General features: G+C 37.6%; 1 protein-coding gene across 1 annotated transcript in view; it reads left to right on the forward strand.

The window, feature by feature from the left end:
- LOC114054079 (hydroxyacid-oxoacid transhydrogenase, mitochondrial) overlaps positions 1 to 19,756 on the forward strand; it is a 37,982-nt gene that overhangs the window by 13,733 nt on the left and 4,493 nt on the right. The window contains exons 4-13 of the mRNA XM_027877181.1: positions 6 to 59; positions 247 to 401; positions 979 to 1,175; positions 2,478 to 2,555; positions 3,349 to 3,454; positions 4,572 to 4,724; positions 9,580 to 9,678; positions 11,624 to 11,702; positions 11,857 to 11,953; positions 16,718 to 16,875. Of these exons, the coding sequence (XP_027732982.1) occupies positions 6 to 59; positions 247 to 401; positions 979 to 1,175; positions 2,478 to 2,555; positions 3,349 to 3,454; positions 4,572 to 4,724; positions 9,580 to 9,678; positions 11,624 to 11,702; positions 11,857 to 11,953; positions 16,718 to 16,875 (1,176 nt within the window). The remainder of the gene's footprint in view (positions 1 to 5; positions 60 to 246; positions 402 to 978; positions 1,176 to 2,477; positions 2,556 to 3,348; positions 3,455 to 4,571; positions 4,725 to 9,579; positions 9,679 to 11,623; positions 11,703 to 11,856; positions 11,954 to 16,717; positions 16,876 to 19,756) is intronic.

Consider the following 19,756-nt stretch of genomic DNA (forward strand, 5'->3'; position numbering starts at 1 on the left):
TGCAGATGGCAGTTTCAAATATTAGATATGGGGCAGGAGTGACAAAAGAAGTAGGCATGGTAAGTATTTAAGAGTCTACATTTTATTTTGCAGGCATTCATTGAAAATAATAATAATTGGTGATAACTGAGTACTAGAAAAAAACGGCATTCTAGGAATTGAATTGTTCAAATTTATCTGTTAAGAGAGCCGTGGTTCTAACAAATCTAGCTATCACTTCAGAATTATTATTTTTTTGTGTTATAGGACCTTCAAAATATGGGTGCTAAAAATGTCTGTTTGATGACAGATAAGAACCTTTCCCAGCTGCCACCAGTAGAAGTAGTCATGAATTCCTTAACAAAGAATGGCATAAACTTTAAAGTTTACGATAATGTCAGGGTGGAACCAACTGATAAAAGGTACTCTGGGAGGGGAGGTGAAATATGGGGAGGATTTTGGCTCCTTCAAATGGTAGCAAATACACACTCTTATTACTTAACATTTGCAAGGGACCTTATGTTAGTGTTCCCTGTCATCTTATTACTGTGTTTTTATTTTCTGTAAACTCTTTGCAATCTATTTTCTGTGTGGATGTCCACAGGATTGCAGGTTTAGAACTGAAAGGGGCTTCTAAGACCACTTAGTTCAATCCTTTCATTTTATAGATGAGGAAACAGGCACAGAAAGGTTAAGTGACTTGCCCAGGGACCCACAGCTAAGTGTCCAAGGTGGGATTTGAACCCAGGTCTTTCTGATTCCAAGTTCAGTGTTCTTTCCACTACACCATATTGCCTCTCCATGTTATTTCCCTGAAGTAGAATATAAACTCTTCAAGGTCAGAAACTGTTTCACTTTGGTCATTATCTCCTCAGCAGCTAGCACAATGCCCAAAACATAGCAAGCATTTAATAAATACTTGTTCTTAAACAGAAGTATTTAATAATAAGAACACCAATTTCTGATGAAAGATGACAAGATTCTTTTTTCTCCTCCAAGCTTCATGGAAGCTATTGAATTTGCCAAAAGAGGAGCATTTGATGCCTATGTTGCTGTGGGTGGTGGCTCTACCATAGACTCCTGTAAAGCTGCCAACCTGTATGCATCCAGCCCTGATGGTGATTTCTTAGATTATGTCAATGCTCCCATTGGAAAAGGAAAACCTGTCACTGTGACTCTTAAGCCACTGATTGCAGGTAAAGCACACTTTTGCTTAACCTCCTCACCTTCGATGCATTGGGGGGAGGGAGAAGGGAATCTTACCTCAGTATTTAATCCAAAATTTAAGAATGGCAACTTCATAAAAGACATTTCATGAGGATGATCCTCATTTTGACTTCATTTCAGGATTTTGACAGCTTAGTGATGAAAACAAATGGGTATTATTAAATATTAGAGTCCAATTTCTACAATCTTTATTATTCACAAATGAAGAAAACTTGTGGATGGAAGAATCCCTAAATTTAAATCATGAAGTAATACCATGTGGGAAGGATAATTCTTTACCCAACACCATGCCCCTCTACCAAATAAGTTTATGCTTTTGGACACAGATTATTTTATTCCTATTGGCTGTAAATCTCTCTCTGTCTTTATCCATCTTACTGGCTACTGAGGTGGTGAAGTGTACCGTTCATTGTTTTTTCTAATGTTGGCCTAACCCTTTCTCCCATATGATCTACCATTCAGCTGCCATCATGCTTTGTCCCTCTCCAGTGACATGTGGGCAGCATCAGCTACATTATGGGAGCAGCTGGGAATTGCATCTGCTACCGTTTCTTCATGGACATGCAAATGCAAATGACAATGGTTTCTCTCCAGTCACATCATACTTTAGCATCTTTATGCCATTCTCCCTTTCCTATTTTTATGGGCAGCTTATCAATATTATGGCATTTTTTAGCTGAAGTGTTTACATTTACACTTAAAAACAGTCCTTCCTACTTCCACCCCCAGCCCACTGCCTATTGTGAAGGAGCATTGTGATGTGATGTGTGGTGGGATTCAGTTGATGACAAATGAAGTGTTTTGACATGAATTAGGTATCAGCAGGAGGAAGGATAATTGATGTCTGGCAAATGGCACCCCCTGGTGAAAACTGTGTCAGCATCACACAGAGGGGTGATTAGCAAAGTTTAAAACCTTGACAGGATGTCCAGAACCGTGAAGCATAGCGAAAGCAGAACATTTCCGTGCTTGTTGCCAGAGGAGATGCCTTTCAGAGAGCCCAAATTTGAGTTTTCTTACAAGGGGTGCTGAGCAGCTTGCGAGTGAACGCACAGCTGTAGCTGTTGGCGCACTGGTGTGAAAGACTCCAGAGCTTCCCATAATGCACCTCCACTAACTAATACAGACTTTGTTAACATGAATGAATGAGTGAGGTCAGGAGAGCTGACCTGCTGCCATGTCATTTTGTCCGTTGTTTTCTGAGGCTGGATTAAATGTTTCCATAAGCTCTTGATGAGTTGCATTCTGATATTGATACTCTCTTATTCTAGTCCCAACTACAGCTGGAACTGGGAGTGAGACTACAGGGGTTGCCATTTTTGACTATGAGCACTTAAAAGTAAAAACTGGTAAGAACATTAATGTCCGTAAGTTATCAGTAGGTCTTGGCTTTGTCATCTCTCTTGCTTTCCAAAATTTCTTTAAAAATAAAATTCCGATATAAGAAAAATAAAGAGAATAAGATTGAAGAAGGGTATTAATATCTATATGTTTTTTCTCTTCTCAATATAAATATACAAATAAGTAGCTATCCAAGGTCACTTTGGTTTATTTGTAACGAAATAGCTATAGAGAAATGCCAATCTCCTCCCCTACCAATGAGACATTTTCCTAGCTAAGAAATTCCATTATGTATTTGTGATGCATGCTTTGCTCCTTTCCACATTTTCCCCTTCCCTAAAAAGCAACAACAAAAACTACAACAAAAAAGAACAACACCTACAATCACATTTCACTAACCAGTTTAATTTTGCCCAAACATTCTTTTCCTGGACTCTGGCTCAGAGTGTCACATCAGGCTTGTCTTTATCTGAGCTTTTCTGGCATACCAAAATGAGGGCTTAGCCAGTTGTTTATTGCAACAGTCACTGACCTGTGTCATAGTTAAAATGGGGCATAGCCTCTATTGTGTAATACTTGGATCCCAGTAAAACATTTTAGCCTTAAGTAATTAAAACTAAAACTAAAGGATTAAGTGACCTCTCTTTCATTTGCAAGTATAATTTCACTATGTGATATTGCCATTTGACATAAAGGTAAGAAATTTCATCTCTTTGATTTTTTTTCAGAATTATTACAAAAATGTTTCATTTTAAAAAATTATATTCATGCTAATTCATTCTTATAATTCCTATGTTTTAGGTATTGCCTCCAGAGCTATCAAACCCACCCTAGGAATAATTGATCCTTTGCACACACTTCACATGCCTCCACGGGTGGTAGCTAACAGTGGTTTTGATGTACTTTGGTAAGGACCATATATAAACTGTGAAGTGATTCTTCTTTTTTCTTTTTTTCTTTTTTAAAGTATTTCTGTTCTGCTATTTACAGTATAATCAGGATGACAGCCTGTGCCTGTTGTCTAAGGACCAGGAGTCTTTTCCTGTTAGTACATAAGTAAAATAAAGTTAGTACATAAGTAAAATTGGGGCAGCTAGGTGACACAGTGGATAGATAGTGGATAGGCCTGGAGTCAAGCAGACTCATCTTTCTGAGTTCAAATCTGGCCTCAAACCCTTATTAGCTGTGTGACCCTAGACAAGTTAATTAACCCAACTGGCCTCAATTTCCTCATCTATAAAATGATCTGGAGAAGGAAATGGCAAACCACTTCAGCACCTTTGCGAAGAAAACCCCCAAAAGGGGTCATGGGAGCAGCTAGGTGGCATAGTCTGGAGTCAGGAGGACCTGAGTTGAAATCCGCCTTTGGACACTTGACACTTACTAGCTGTGTGACCTTGGGCAAGTCATTTAATTGCCTAACCAAAAATAAAGGAAAGGGGGGGGGGGGTCGTGAAGAGTTGGACAAAACTGAAAATGATTGAACAACAATAAAAATAAGATTATTAAATTAGCTAAATGTCAACTTGGAAGTAGAAAGGTGTGGGGTTTAAATAGATAGGGTAAAGTACAGGAGAGAAAGTGAAGGTAGGAAAAAAAAGGTTGACATCAAAGGAGAGCAAGAGAAGTTGGGTACCCCCAAAGAGGGCTTCATGCTTTGGAAAAGTTGAGGTTGGGGATTGGTGGTGAGAACTTTAGGCCTGAGTCCTGCTTATCACCAAAGCTAACAATTCTGTTCACAGTTCATAATATCTGCTCTTTAATGAAATGAGTCAATACATCAGTATGACTTCACTTGTTTGTTTTGCCTAAAGAAGCCTAATATATGTACTTAAAGGCTTACAGAACTTCAGAGCCACCACTTACCAACCCCTATGATAGGTAAAACCATCAGTAGCTAAAAGGTCTAATAGCATATCCACAGTAGAACAAACATTAAAAACTTTCAAAGCAATAATTTTTAGTTTGTGTGGAGACAAAACAGCTCTTTCATTTCATTCAATTGCTTTACTGTTTCTTTCCAGCCATGCATTGGAATCATACACAGCCCTTCCTTACCACATGCGAAGCCCTTGCCCTTCAAATCCAATCAATCGACCAGCTTACCAGGGCAGCAACCCTATAAGTGATATCTGGGCCATACATGCACTTCAAATTGTCGCCAAGTATCTGAAGAGGTATGCTCTGCCTGTTATACAGATTCTAAAACATTATCCTACCCTTATATGAAAACATGAGGAATCTGCTTCTGGAATACTGCACATCATTCTGGCCATTCGACCTCAGGAAGGGCATAATGGAATTAGAGAATGTCCACTAAAGTGGCATAAAGTATGGTAGGATTGATGTATAAGGCTAGGCTAAAAGACTAGGATACTCCAAACCAGAAAGGCAAAGGTTAAAAGACCAAGACGGGAACAAAACCAAAATCCATAAAATCTTGAATGGTATGGATGAGGTCATCACAAGTCTTTCAGCATGTCCCAGAATGCTAGGATTGTAAGCCAGCATAGCACATCAGATAGAGTGCTGAACCTAGATTTGGGAAAGCCTGAGATCATATCCCACTTCTGACACTAGCTGTGTCACTAACCATGGACACATCAAACCTCTTAGAAATTGTTTCCTCACCTATAAAATGAAGATAGTGATACTTGTGGTACCTATCTTACAGGTTTGTTGGAAGACTCAAATGAAATAATGTATATAAACTACTTTATATATCTTAAAGTGCAATATGTCAGTAATTAGTCAAGATGAGAGTGGACACTCTTTGGAAACTGAACAAGGTGAGGATAAATAAAAGGAAGTTACTACTTAGGTTCCTCCTTCTGTAAAAGGAGAGGGTTGGACTAGTGGTTTTCTAACATCTGTTCTGATTCTAATGTTCTATTTATCTGTGATATTTAGTACACTGAGTCATAAATTATGGTGCTGCAATCAAGGGAAAGTTAGTAAAGGCAAAAATATTAATGAATTTTTAAAAAGTTCAGGAAAATTTATGAAGCACACAACCCTTGCCCTCAATAAGTTTACATTTTACAAGAGATTATTGAGCCAGATAGACCATGATGCTGATCCAGTGTGGCTGTTATTGATTTTATATAGCAACAACATTATTGTCTACTGTGTGCAAAGAACAATGCTCAGTATGGGGAAGGAAGGGGTGAAGGAGAAGGATGCAGAGTTTAGGAGAAGGGAATAATAAGCATTTGTGTAGCACCTGCTGTGTGCCAAGTACTTTGCCAAGCTATTTACAAACATCTCATTTGATCCTCGCAACAACTCTGCAAGGTAGGTGCTGTAATTATTGCCACTTTGCAGTTGAAGAAACTGAGGCAAACACAGTTAAATGACTTGCCTAGGGTCAAATAGCTGATAAGTACCTGAGGTCAAATTTGAACTCAGTTTTTTCTGACTTTAGGCCGAATTTGAGGGGCCCAATGACTAGCACTCCAGTTTTATTTAATGGCTTAACCTTAGGTAATTTTTTACAAAGGGGTATTTTCTTCAAAGATATGTCAAGAACAAACAGACGAACATTTTCCCCAACACCTTGGAGGTATAATCTCCCCTGTACATGGGTGGGGAGAATAGGGATTAGGCTCAGTTTCTCCATAGCATCAGTCCTAGCAAGTTCATGTCCAGACTCAGCATCACTGGCTTCTGCTAGGCTGGAGTTCCGGGACCCTTCCTATTCCCAGAAGCATTTCTCTGGTGTCTTCCATGAGAATGATGCTTCTTAGGAAACTGATGGTGTCTACACATGCACCATACCCGACATTATAGTGGTAAGATACCAACTCTTTTCTTTTGGACCAGAACTGTGATTTCATTGATGTAAGGAGCTTCCAGAAATTTTCTCTTCCAAGGCAGATTGCCACATATTCTATAATTTAGAAAGTTGCCCGAGGCATTGAAAGGTGAAATGATTTGCCCAGGATCACCCAGGCAGTATGTGCCAAAGGCAGAATTTGAATCCAAGTCTTTCTGACTCTAATTCCAGGTCCCTATTTTTTTTCTTTCCTTTTAAGTTTTATTAGCATTTTGAAAACTAGCATAGCTATTACAGAAAGAAGATGCCAACAAATATCTACGACACAACTAGCTCTTGTTCTTGCGTCTTTAAGATGACTTATAGACTAGACAATAAGAGACTTATTCACGAAAAATGAGAAGCAAAGTCTAACCTCCCAGAATCAGTCTTCCCAACAGAAGAATGACATGATGGGTTTTTGGCATGTTTAAGATAAACTAGAGCCTTACCATACTCAAAGGAACCAACCACAAAAATAGCATGGAAAAGTGAAGCAACCTTTTTGGGTTGAATATCAAGAGATATTTTATATCTTTTATAGAGAGAAAAACAGGCTGCTTCCAGTCCCCAAGCTCAAAAGGCAACAGTTGCAATGATTTGTCTAGAATGAAAAGCCAATAGGAGTATTCACAAATGCCACACCAAGCATGCTGCAGTGAGTTATGTTATTCTGGCATATAAAATGGAAGTCTAAACCAGGAGTGGGGAACCTGTGGCCTCTAGGTCACATGTGGCCCTCTAGGTCTTCATGTGTGGCCTTTTGACTGAGTCCAAGTTTTACAGAACAAATCCTTTTGTTAAGGGGATTTGTTATGTGAAGTTTGGATTCAGTCAAAGGGCCGTACTTGAAGACCTAGAAGGCCACATGTGACCTTGAGGCCGCAGGTTCCCCACCCCTGGTCTAAACTAACTTGAAGAGAGTGAAAATTTGTCTGAGCTAAGTATAGTTATGATTACCAAAGTAACCCCTTTCCTAGAGGGGTCCAATTATTAGTACTCCCTACATATATAAGCATGGACTAATGTATTACTTAGCTTAGTATATGAATTTATATAAGGTTTCTTCTAGCAGTGTTGTCACTCTAAACGTTCACTTCATCCATCTTCATGTTTAAGATACTAACACATTAACTTCAAGACACACTATTGCATAATAAATACATTAGAAAACTCCCTAATATAGCAGTATGTGAGGTCAGGGTTGGGGGCAAAGTGATTGTTGACCAGAGTGATCAAAGAAAGATTTATTGGTTAACTTTTAAAAATATTCATAAAATGGCATTATACAGGTACAAAAATGTTGAGAAGCTATGGTCCCTGCTCTTAAAAGTTTATTTCCTATCCATCAAAAAATGCAAATATACAATCAAGACAACTCTGTGTGTGTGTGTGTGTGTGTGTGTGTGTGTGTGTGTGTACTTCTATTTACATATTCAATACCAATTTGGCCATGATGAATTTTTTGGCCATGGCAACGTTCAAAAACCATCATCTAAGTTGTAGAAAGGAGGTCAGCCAGATGGTGCAGTGGATCGAGCACCAGCCTGGAATCAGGAGCCCAGGAGTCTGGCCCCAGACACATAACACTCACTAGCTGTGTGACTCTGGGCAAGTCACTTAACCCCAATTGCCTCACCAGAAAAAAAATGTTTGTTAGAGAAACATAAGTTGTAGAAAAGTTATTATCCACATGAGTGGCATCACCCCCACCAATAAAATCACAGATCCTGGGAGTATGGAAGTTAATATTTCTATGTCACATGGGGAAAGGTGCACTGGAGGGCTATGTGTGGATGTGAGTACTTTCCTCATGTTAGCCTTGACCGAGAAGTCTTCATGGAAGGAGGTAGGCTTTGAGCTATGTGTTTTGGAGAAAATCAAAGGGTGAGAAAGAGAACAAACTTTCAGGTGGGATAGGAAAAAATAAAAACTACAACAGCATCCTTGTGTGTAGCACATTAGAGTTTGAAAATTGCTTTCACATTCATTACCTCATTTTCACAATTGTGTGCAGTAGGCAGGTCAGATATTATATCTTCATTTTAGAGCTGAAGTTCTTCAAAGCTAAAAATAACTTACCCAAAGTCACAGAGCCAGAACTAAAACTCAGCTCTTTTGACTGCAAGCCTTTCTTTCATTTGCCAGCAGGGGGTGGTGACCCAGGTGTCGAGATTGAGCCAGGAAGATGGTCAGAGCAGTAACAGGAGATAAGGGTGGTAGATGAGTGGGAGACATAGAAACCTCCCAAGTCAGCTATTTTTAGCCTTCAATAAAAGAAAATGAGGGAGCTTTTATAGGGTTTTGGTGGAAGAACAACATTAAATATCTAATCATTCCGAAAGTAGCAGGGGTGGGAAGCTGTGTCATTATTTTATAGCATAAAACTTTCAATGAGATAAAATCATGACTAACAAAATGAGAAAAAAGCTCAGTTGATAGGGTTCTGCCTTAATACTCTGAATAATATTTTCAAGTACTGTATGAGGATTTTGCTGCTTTGGAAATGAGGCTTAAAAAATTCATTGTTTCTCTAGTGACACTGAGAATATGAAGAATAAAGAAAAGCTTTTACTATAATAATATCTCAGTTCTATCATCACAAATTTTAAAAGGTGTGTATTGTTTCTAAAGATACCAAAAGATGTTCCAAATGGATCCATCTTGAAGCAACCATAAATGAAAGAATATGTACTAGTCTGTACAAGCTTCCTGGTATGTACAGGCAACTGTTGACTCCAGAGAGAATTCTATTATAATCCTATGTGTATGTATATGTATGCATGTATGTATACACACATATACATATATCTTATATACATGTGTATATACACGCGCGCGCACACACACACACACACACATACATACACATTTAGCCTGTGGTTTTAGTCATGATCATTTACAGTTGAAGAAGAAAAATGAGCCTCTGACTAAAGCAATGTCTTAAAATTTAAGGGTCAGTGCTTTGCTTCCCACAGGGCTTTTGTCTCATATGGCCAATGTGACAGCATATTTATTATTCCTCTACTGAAACCATTTATTGAACAATATTTCTCCCTTTGGTTTGATTTAGGAAACTAGTTTGAATTATTCAACCAACTTTTTTTCCTACAGAATGTCACATTCTTTTCTTATCTTTCTCTCAGGCAGGTCTTTTTCCAAGTGGTAATACCAGTGCTGATATTTTAATGTTGGGTATTTATTTCTGTTGCTCACAGAGCTGTCAGAAATCCTGATGACCTTGAGGCAAGGTCAAACATGCACTTGGCAAGCGCTTTTGCTGGTATTGGCTTTGGAAATGCTGGAGTTCATCTCTGGTAAGTTAAGCCCAGATCTGATTTCTTCATCTCAACATCTAGATTTAAGACAAGTGGGCAAATTTAGAGATACTGTTATGAGAACTTCAACTTAACCTACTGTAAATGTTTTCTCAGTTAATAGATAGTTTATAGTCATCTATTAGACTGTAAAACCCATGCGTTCAGGAAATGAATCTTACTGTCGATATCTGAGATGCCAATTCACACATGGTAGATATTCATTAAATATTTGTTGAATAAATTGATGTCATTAATTGTTGACTTCAAGCAAGACATTTATTCTTTTAAACTCTCTACCATCTCCAAAAAGTAAAAAAATGATTAGTAGAACTAACCTTCTCCAATAGTGCTCTGTTTAACTCAATTTCTACATTTAAGTGCCTATACTACTCTAAGTATTCAAAGAGATTTTAAAGAATGAATAAAGCTTTTTCCTTATACTCAAAGAACATTTTTTTAGTTGTTTTTGTTGTGTCCAACTCTTCGTGACCCCTTTTTAAGGTTTTCTTGGCAGAGATACTGGAGCGGTTTGCCATTTCCTTCTTTAGTTCATTTTACAGATGAGGAAACTGAGGCAAACAAGGTTAAGTGACTTGCCCAGGGTCACACAGCTAGGAAGTGTCTGAGACCAGATTGTAACTCAGGTCTTCCTAGCAACAGGCTCGATCCACTTAACCACCTAGTTGCTCAAAGAACTTACGAACAATCAATCAACAAGCATTTATTAAACGCCTACTTATATGCTGGGTACTGGGGCTACAAAGTTAAAAATTAAGGGGCAGTTAAGTGGCACAGTGGATAAAGTTCCAGCCTTGGAGTCAGGAGGACCTGAGTTCAAATGCATCCTGAGACACTTGACATTTACTAGCTGTGTGACCCTAGGGAAGTCATTCGACCCCAATTGCCTCATCAAAAAGCAAAAATAAATAAATAAATAAAATTTAAAAAAATTAAACCGTGCCTAACCTCAGGGAGATTATATTCTAATGGAAACATATTATATATATAGATAGATACAGATGCACACATATATATTTATATATGCATACATGTATATGTGTGTATCCATACACACAGAATATTGTACAAAATGAATACAAGGTATTTGGGAGAGGAAGGGCACTAGAAGCTGTGTAGGAGAGATCAGGAAAGGCTTCATGTAGAAGGTGTGCTTGAGCTTAGTTTTGAAGGAAACCAGGGATTCCATATACACATAATATAATACAAAACAGGACACAAAACACATAGGTAAAAACATGGATTATATAACCTCATAGATTAATTAGTACATTTACTAGCACTAGAAATATTCTGGAGTCTTTCATAATTGTGCAGAACTATTTATCCAATCTCACTAAATGGAGCATTTGGTAAAATATCAGGGATGACTGTAATGTGTTGCCAAGGAACACATTGCATTCTCAATGTTCCCTTTCTTCTGTAGCTTTTCCAGTGAAGACAACATCCTGTAGGGAGGGTGTGCTGAGGAAGCATCGTCAGGTTATTCATTAAAAACTCCATTATATTTGGTGAAAGAAGCTTTCCGGGTGATACCATCTCATCTTTGGAGATGAGAAGGCCAATTAAGCTGGGGGGGACAGATGGGTACTTTTTTTTTTCCTCTTGTATCAACATTCATTTCTCACAAAATACTATAAGCATTGGGATTGAAATACTTGACAGGTTTTGTTCATGAACAAGGCACATCTCTAGCTGTAGTATCTCTAGCTTCCCAGGTCAACTAGGGAAGGGTGAGGAGAAGTGAGCAGGCTTACATGAAACAGAATTTTATGTGGTAATCATATAGTCCATTTCATTAGTATCTTTTATAAAGTACCATACCTAGAGGAGAATTTTTCATGATAAAATTTTCTATTGTTTATTTAGAGACTTGAAATGATCACATCCATGTATCTGAATGAGAAATTTCTTTTGTTTCCAGCCATGGGATGTCTTACCCAATTTCTGGTTTGGTGAAGACATATAAAGCAAAGGATTATAATGTGGACCATTCTTTGGTGGTAATTTTTTTTAAATCATTGTCTATTTTTGATAGCTTTGGGATAATGTTCCATTATTTGAATCAGTGTTTAGATCCAGCTGGTTGAAAAACAAATTCTCACATTCATGAATACTCCTCATTTTTTGGTGTTGTGTTTTGTTTTTTCCCTGCAGCCACATGGCCTTTCTGTGGTCCTCACATCCCCGGCAGTATTTACTTTCACGGCACAAATGTTTCCTGAGCGGCACTTGGAGACTGCAAAGATTCTGGGTATGATCCTGCTGTTCACAAATCTATTACTTTATAAGTATGAATGACATAAACTTCTCAATGTTGCTTGCCATTGGCAAAACAGTATACAATCATGTAAAACTATTGTTGAGAGGGAAGAGTTTGATACCACAAAATAAATCAAAAATTCACCTTACATTATGACATTATTTCATGGAATCAAAATTTTAGAGTTGGGAAAGACTATAAGTGATCATCTGGTTCTTCCTCTTGCCTTCAGGTAAGTAAAGTATTATCCCTATTTGATAGATGGGACAATTGAGGCTTATAGAGATCAAGTGACTTACCCAGGTATAACTATCTAGAAAGTGGCTAGTGAAGACTAGCCTTCTGCCTACTGGACCCATTCCTTACAAGAGTTTATTAGTATTTTGTAGCGATTGTTCAAAGATCTGAGTTCAAATCCAGCCTTATTAGCTGTGTGACCCCTGGAAAGTCACTTAACCCTGTTTGCCTCAGTTTCCTCATCTGTTAAATGAGCTGGAGAAGGAAACAGCAAACCACTCCAAAATCTTTTCCAAGAAAACCCCAAATGGGGTCACAAAGAGTTCAACTGAACAATAGTGATTGTTCTTATTAAATGTTCCTAAACTATATATCAATAAACACGATGAGAGGACTAGTTATTCAACAGGCATGTTTCAGCTGAACATAAGAAAGAAATTTCTAAGTATGGAAAGCTTTCTTGTGAAGTATTCAAAGAGGCCAGAGGGCCATCAATTAAGAGATTCTAGAGAGGGACTTTTTGCTTTGGATAGATAAATGAACTACACAGCTTTGGCTTTGGGGCAGCTAGGTGGCGCCATAGTGCATAGAGTGGTGGACCTGGAGTCAGACTCATCTTCATGAGTTCAAATCTCGTCCCAGACACTTACTGGCTGTGTGATACTGGGCAAATCAGTTAACCCTATTTGCTTCAGTTTCCTCATCTGCAAAATGAGCTAGAGAAGAAAATGGCAAACGGCTCCAGTATCTCTGCCAAGAAAACCCCAAATGGGATCACAGAGTCAGACGTGACTGAAAGGACTGAAAAACAAAACTGGCTTTGGCTTTAATGTCCAAGGATCTGGGTTCAAAGACTGACTTTGCCACCCCAGACAAGTCACTGAGACCCTTTGGGTTTTAGATCCTTATCTGTAAAATCATGGATTTAGACACTTACTTCTGAGGTCTCTCTCAGCTCTGATCCTATGACCACTAAGTTTCCTTTCAACTCTATGATTCTTTAATGTGATTAACAATACATTTAATATTTCCTGGCCTTAATTTCCTCATCTGTAAAACAAAGGAGTTAGGTTATATATTTTTAAAGTTCTCTCTCAGCTCTAGATCCTATAAGCATGAGCAATTAAATAGAAATAGTTTCCACTAATTTCACAGCAATTAATAGTATTCACCAATTTCCCTCATTCCCAAAAGTACAACTCCTAATCTTCCATTGATATCGCAAGCAACTGTTATATCTATTTTTGACAAATGATAAAAATAATTTTAACAAATTGAATTAAATCCAGGCTATACCATAAAATCCCACTTATCCAAAATCCCATACCCAGTAAATCCAAATAAGATTTTGGGAAGTGATATTGTATTGATACAATATTGATATATTATATAATTGATGTCCTTAATGATAATTCTGGTGCACTTTCAGACCCTAAAAGATCCTCAGAATTATTTTGGACATTGATGACGTTTTCATTTGGGGCCTTGCTGCTTCCTTCTCCATCCCCCTCCCAATTCTTTATTATCTAATTGGGGAACTTTACATACAGCACAAGTATATTAACAATTTTCAAAGAATTGAAAATTGTTGAAATACTTATACTATAGATGCTAACTCTCTATTAGCCAGGATATTTATTTAGCCAGAATATGTCATCATGTTATTCTGGCTTCATTTTCCAATTCTTTTAAAAGTTAACAGTACATGCCAAACTTCCTTGAACTCTGTGCTGTTTATGTCCCTCTACTTCTTGTCTGTGCTCTTGTACATTTCTGTGTCTGTGATCCTTCCTGGGTTCCAGGTGATTCCCTGGGTGTGCATTGAGTATGCAGAGACCTCAGCTCTCTTATTCTCATTATATTATTCATATTATGTTACTCAAAGAAACCTAGGATAAATGAGCATTGTCACAAAGCAATTTGATATTGCTGCAGGAAGATTGACTTTCCTGTGATCATTTTTGTTAATCTTCAGTGGGGGAAAGATATTCTATTTCACTTTTCCCTTTCTCTGGGATGTACCAGCCCCAGACTGGTACCAGGTTGGCTTTGTAATGTATCTAGACTTTGTAGGGAGGAGGAGCCCCAATTGTTAACTTTAAATTATGGTTAGCAAAGATAATCTAGAGGCTAAAATTAATTAACATCCAAGAAAGTTAATGAAAGTATTGAGAAATTAGCTCTCCTTTTGGGTAAGACTTGTGTATTAAGAACTAATCATTTGTCCTTTCAGCAATGTAAAACTTCAGTTACAAAAATATAACTTTTGTTTTATTCAAGTTTGTTTTATGCCATGCTCTACTGAGTCATTAAAATGCTTTAAGACCTTTTTGGAAATTTTGAACTTTCCTTCTGTTGTTCAGTCACGTCCAACTCTTCATGACTTCACATGGGGTTTTCTTGGCAAATATACTAGAGTGGTTTGCCATTTCTTTCTCCAACTCATTTTACAGGTGAGGGAACTGAAGCAAACAGGGTTAAGTGACTTGCCCAGGGTCACACAACTAGTAAGAGCCTGAGGCTGAATTTGAACTCAGGTCTTCCTGACTCCAGGCCCAGTGCTCTATCCACTGTGCCAGTTAGCTGCCTTCTACTTTTCCCCTTTTTCTTCCACTTTAAAAAATATTCTTTAAGTGATCTGAGACTGTTTCCATCCAGCACCAATATTTTTACATTGTAATATACCTCACAAGGAAATGTAGAGTTTTTGATGGCATATTTCATGGCTGCCCTCCCAGAATCAGCGAAGCTATAAAAATACTCCTCTCATATTTCAGCCTCCTGCCTAAGCCACACTTCAGCTCCTCTAAACCTAGGCTGACTGAATAACTCAATAGCCAAGCTGCCTTCCCATCCTACTGCTCTATATCTAGTTAGTATTTGTATCATTTTATTGGGTTTATTTTTATATTTTCTGTAAATCTGAATTATTGTTTTTAAGCTATGACCTGATTTCTAACAAAAGGAAATATACATTACTGTCTTTTGATGCAGTCACCTCCATTGCCAAAAAGGGACTAGTCTCTAAAATGAGTAATCCACAGATTTTTCTGTACCTTGTCAAACTTTCCTTTTTCTTCCTTCAAATAATTCCCTACATTATCCTAAGATACTTGTCTCCCAAGTTTGCCAACTTTCAAAGTATAGCAGAAGGTACAGCTGAATTACTAAAACAGTCATAAAGATGGAAGAATCATTGTATAGAGAGTATAGTTAATCTTTGTACTTATTTTTTACTGACGGCTTAAACTGAAGCATAAGAGGTTATAGTTAGGCTTGATGATAATATTACTTTAGGTTTATATAGGTCTTAATTTCTTGACAATAATGGTGGTTAGACCATTTAAGAAGGTGATTATGGAATCTTGCTACCTGAAGGTCTTGAAAAACAGAATAAAATTGCCTTTGCTCTTCTGTCCTTTACATGTGTCCCTATCTGAGGGTATAGTATTCCTTAATGTACTGCAGACCTGTTTTCCTAGGAATTATTAACAGAATGAATTCATAAAAATATCAGAATCTCTCCTTCCAAACTTTAGACTTGTTTACAATCTTAATATCTCCTCTCCTCATCATTATAAATGTCCACAGTAGAAACTGTCATTTCAGAGAATCTTTATGTACATGGCCCACAGCTTCTTATTATTTATTGGCTGTCCCTGCCTTTTGGGAGCTTGCAATCTAATGAAACCAACTGATTGATCAATTGAATATAATAAGAACCAGAAGGTATTTCCTGCAATGTACATATCTGTGTGTTTTTATGTATGTATATGTATATATACATATATGTATGTTCTGATTATTTTCCTGTTTTGTTGTAATTGCTCTTATTTTCATGGCCTTTCTTGTATTTTTTTTTTCTGTATCTCTGCTGAAGAGAAAGGTGTTTACAAAGCATCTACCTTCAGGAATCAAAATATTGCTGGGGAGGAGAGAGATGAGACATTAAAATAATACACCTCTAGATGTCAGCAAATTCCAGTCCTTGAAATTGACGATTGTCAACTTTTCTCCTATAAAAGTGTCTTAGCCTCCACTTTCAGATGCAAGTCGCTCCCCCACCCTCCTCCCAGGCTTACTTTCTTGGGCTCTTTTCATCCCTTTCTCTTTTCCTTTCCCTCCCACTAAGCCAAGGGCAAGTTTGGGGGGATTTCAGAGGAAGGATTTGAGTGGTTGCTTTTTTTGTTTGTTTTTGGTCAAGGTCATTTTTCAAAAAGGATAGTTCGGGAGAGGCGGGAAAAGGAGTTGGCTCCATCTGCCAACTTGTCTGTCCTCAGCCAGAGGTATTACATGTTTCCTCGGCGGCGTCGCCACGCCTGGTTGGTTCCATGCCATATTTTACAAGTTATTCTAACTTCAGGCAAAGACAACATTGCTGGCCCTTCTCCTTGGGGTTAGAGAGATGACAGTTATGTGCAAATTAGGTCTTCAGTTGATATTGTGATTAAATCCAGCTCAGAGCAGGCTTCCTCCCCTCTTTCTATCCTACAGTCCAGCCTTTATGTCTTATTTCAGGAGCCGACATCCGCACTGCCAAAATCAAAGACGCTGGGCTTATTTTGGCTGACACGCTCCGGAAATTTTTGTTTGATCTGAATGTTGATAATGGCTTAGCCGCCCTTGGTTATTCCAAAGCTGATATCCCCGCGCTAGTCAAAGGCACGCTGCCTCAGGTAAGCCAGACGGTCCTCAGTGTCCTCGCCACGAGATGCAAGTATTTGAAAGTTTTATATCTTTCTAGGAGAAAAAAAAAAAAGATTCATCTTGTTTTATGTAAAAAGAAATGAAACCTAAGAGTCTCCCTGGAGACACTTTGCTTCTCTTTCGCAAGCTCACCCTGCAGTGCAGACCTTTCTTAAGAGGGACAAAGGGGAGGGAGGAGGGAGGAGATGCTAAATGTCCCTTTGCCTTTATGTTTTTCCATAAAGAACTGCACAAACACAAAGCCAGGTGTTGTTACATGATACTTCTATGATGCAACCAAAGTGCTGTCGGTTGAGAATCGAGGTAAGACGCCCAAGATGCTTTGGATTTGCAATAAAATTTTTCTTCCACTCTCTAGAGTTTTCCTGAATGTTGTATCCTCAATTAACAAAAATCTCCTTTATCTACCTCCCACCTTCCCCCATCCATGGAGTATTCTTGACAGTCTCTCCCATGAAATAGGGTGAAAATATTTTGAAAGTTTCACTGCTTTACTTTAAAGTTTCACTATAACCTTTCCTTAAGGAAAGTTAGTTGTTTCTGTAATTTTTTTAAGGACAGCAGTACTTTTAAAATTAAACTTATTACAGTTTTGCTTAACAGTTTTCGGAACATACTTTTGAGAGTTTGATTGTTTTTGGGGGTGGGGGAGGCAAGAGAGAGGGGGAAAGTATACTAGGAAGTGTCAAGTCAACAAAATGTGTCAAATGCAGTTGGAGGTGGGGGTGGGGGTGGGGATAAAACCTAATAATTTTTCTACCCTCAGCATATTTATAGCTAATATAAACATGTTTTACCAAGTTATGTCATGTCTAAAAGCCCTTGACTCCAAATATACGTGGTTGTATATATGTACATACAAACATATTTTAAACACCATAATTTAGAGTCACTTAATATTTCTCTATTCAAGGCAGATATTCATATAGTTTGGGAAGACTTAATCTCTTTTCTTTGAGTCACAATTTCAGTTTGTATTGAGCAGGGTAATTTTAAAAATATGTTTTATTTTTCCCCATTAGATGTTAAAACAATTTTTAACATTTTTTTTAAGTTTTGAGTTCCAAATTCTATCCTTCCCTCCCTCATTCCCCTTCCCTCTCCCTGAGATGGCAAGCAATCAAATATAGGTTATACATTTGCAATCACGTAAAACATCTCCATATTAGTCATTTTGTCCAGGAAGACTCAAATAAAAGGAAAAAAAATGAAAGAAAGTGAAAAATAGCGTGCTTCAAACAATATCAGTTCTTCCTCTGGAGGCAGATAGTATGCTTCATTAGTCCTTTGGGATTTTCTTGAATCATTGTATTGCTGAGAATAGCTAAGTCATTAACCATTCTTCATTGAACAATATTGCTGTTACCATGTATGCAGTTCTCCTGGTTCTGTTCACTTCACTTTTCATCAGTTAATATAAGTCTTTCCAGGTTTTTCTGAAGTCATCTTGCTTGTCATTTCTTATAGCATATTAATATTCCATCACAATCATATACCACAGCTTGTTTAGCCATTCCCCAAATGATGAGCATCTCTTTGATTTCCAATTCTTAGCCACCACAAAAAGAGCAAGCAGGATAATTTTTAAGAGAGCCCTTCAAACTGGTCAGTACTCAACCAGGACTAGGTGGCTAAAATCAAGGACTGTCCTTGATTTAGAAAGTAGCCTCTGACTTTAGATAGGACATATAAAGAGATACTCATTCCACAAGGGAACCTGTGAAAAGTGATTGCCTTTTACCTTTTTGTTAATCCAGTGCCAGGAATATTTGCTATTTTATCACCAAAAATAAATAAACAAAAGTCTGTGATTTTCTCATTAAATTGTCTGATCTTAGGATCATAAAAATGAAAGATGAAAGAAGGACCTTCGAGGTCAGGTCATCTAGTCCAACCTCTTCAATTTACTAAGAAGAAACAGAGGCCCAGAGAGATAAAATGATTTAACCATGTCTTATAGGTAATAAGTAGAAGTAAGATTTGTTACCACTTCCCCTATCTCCAAATCTAGCCTTTCCACTAAATCAGTATATTCTGACCTGCTGGGTTTTTAAAAAAAAAATTCATTAATGAACTTTTCTGTTTTATACCAGTTATGGACCAAAATACCAGAACACCCCACCCCACCCCCAACAACAACCATAACAATCAAAATAATACTATTAAGCAAAACTGACAAAGCAAGCCAAAAGAAGGCCATATGCAACATCTAGCATCGGTAGATATTTTTGATAATCTGGCTTTAGTCACTAGCCATGACTTTTTCAACTGCCAGCAACAAATCAACAATTTTCTTCCATATGAGTTAGAGTTCTCAAATTTTCATTGTAAAATGTAATTTCAGACAGGGTTGAAAATTCAAGAACATCCACTAAAATAACAAGTTAATTAGTAGTTATTCTGATTGCTTAACATGTCACGTCACACTGTGAAAAATAGATTGAGCAAAACTACTTTTAAAAAAAAATCATCGTAAGGAACTGGTAGTGAAGAACTTCTACCAGTGCCAATTAGCATCTTCTCTGCAATAGTGACTTATCCAATGTCACATAGCCAGTATGTGAAAGTCAGTTAACCCAGGTCCTTCTGACTCCAAAGCCAACTCTGTTTATTTTTGCCAGCATCAGACAAAATGAGTTTGCTAATTGTATTAAAATAGTGCTGCTAAATTGCTAAAATAGTGCTGACTACTAGTCATGACTACAAATAAGATTGTTTACTGCAAAATAAGATTGGTTATAAGAACCACTAGAAAACTTGTGTCATTGTTATATAGTCACTTGGTGAATATTTGCCAGTTCAAAGGAATCCTTAACTAGTTTTGCTTTGAGGTTGATGTGGGTCTTTCTT

Source organism: Vombatus ursinus, unplaced genomic scaffold, assembly GCF_900497805.2.
Source record: "Vombatus ursinus unplaced genomic scaffold, bare-nosed wombat genome assembly UNPS02014812.1, whole genome shotgun sequence".
In the NCBI taxonomy this organism is placed as follows: Eukaryota; Metazoa; Chordata; class Mammalia; order Diprotodontia; family Vombatidae; genus Vombatus; species Vombatus ursinus.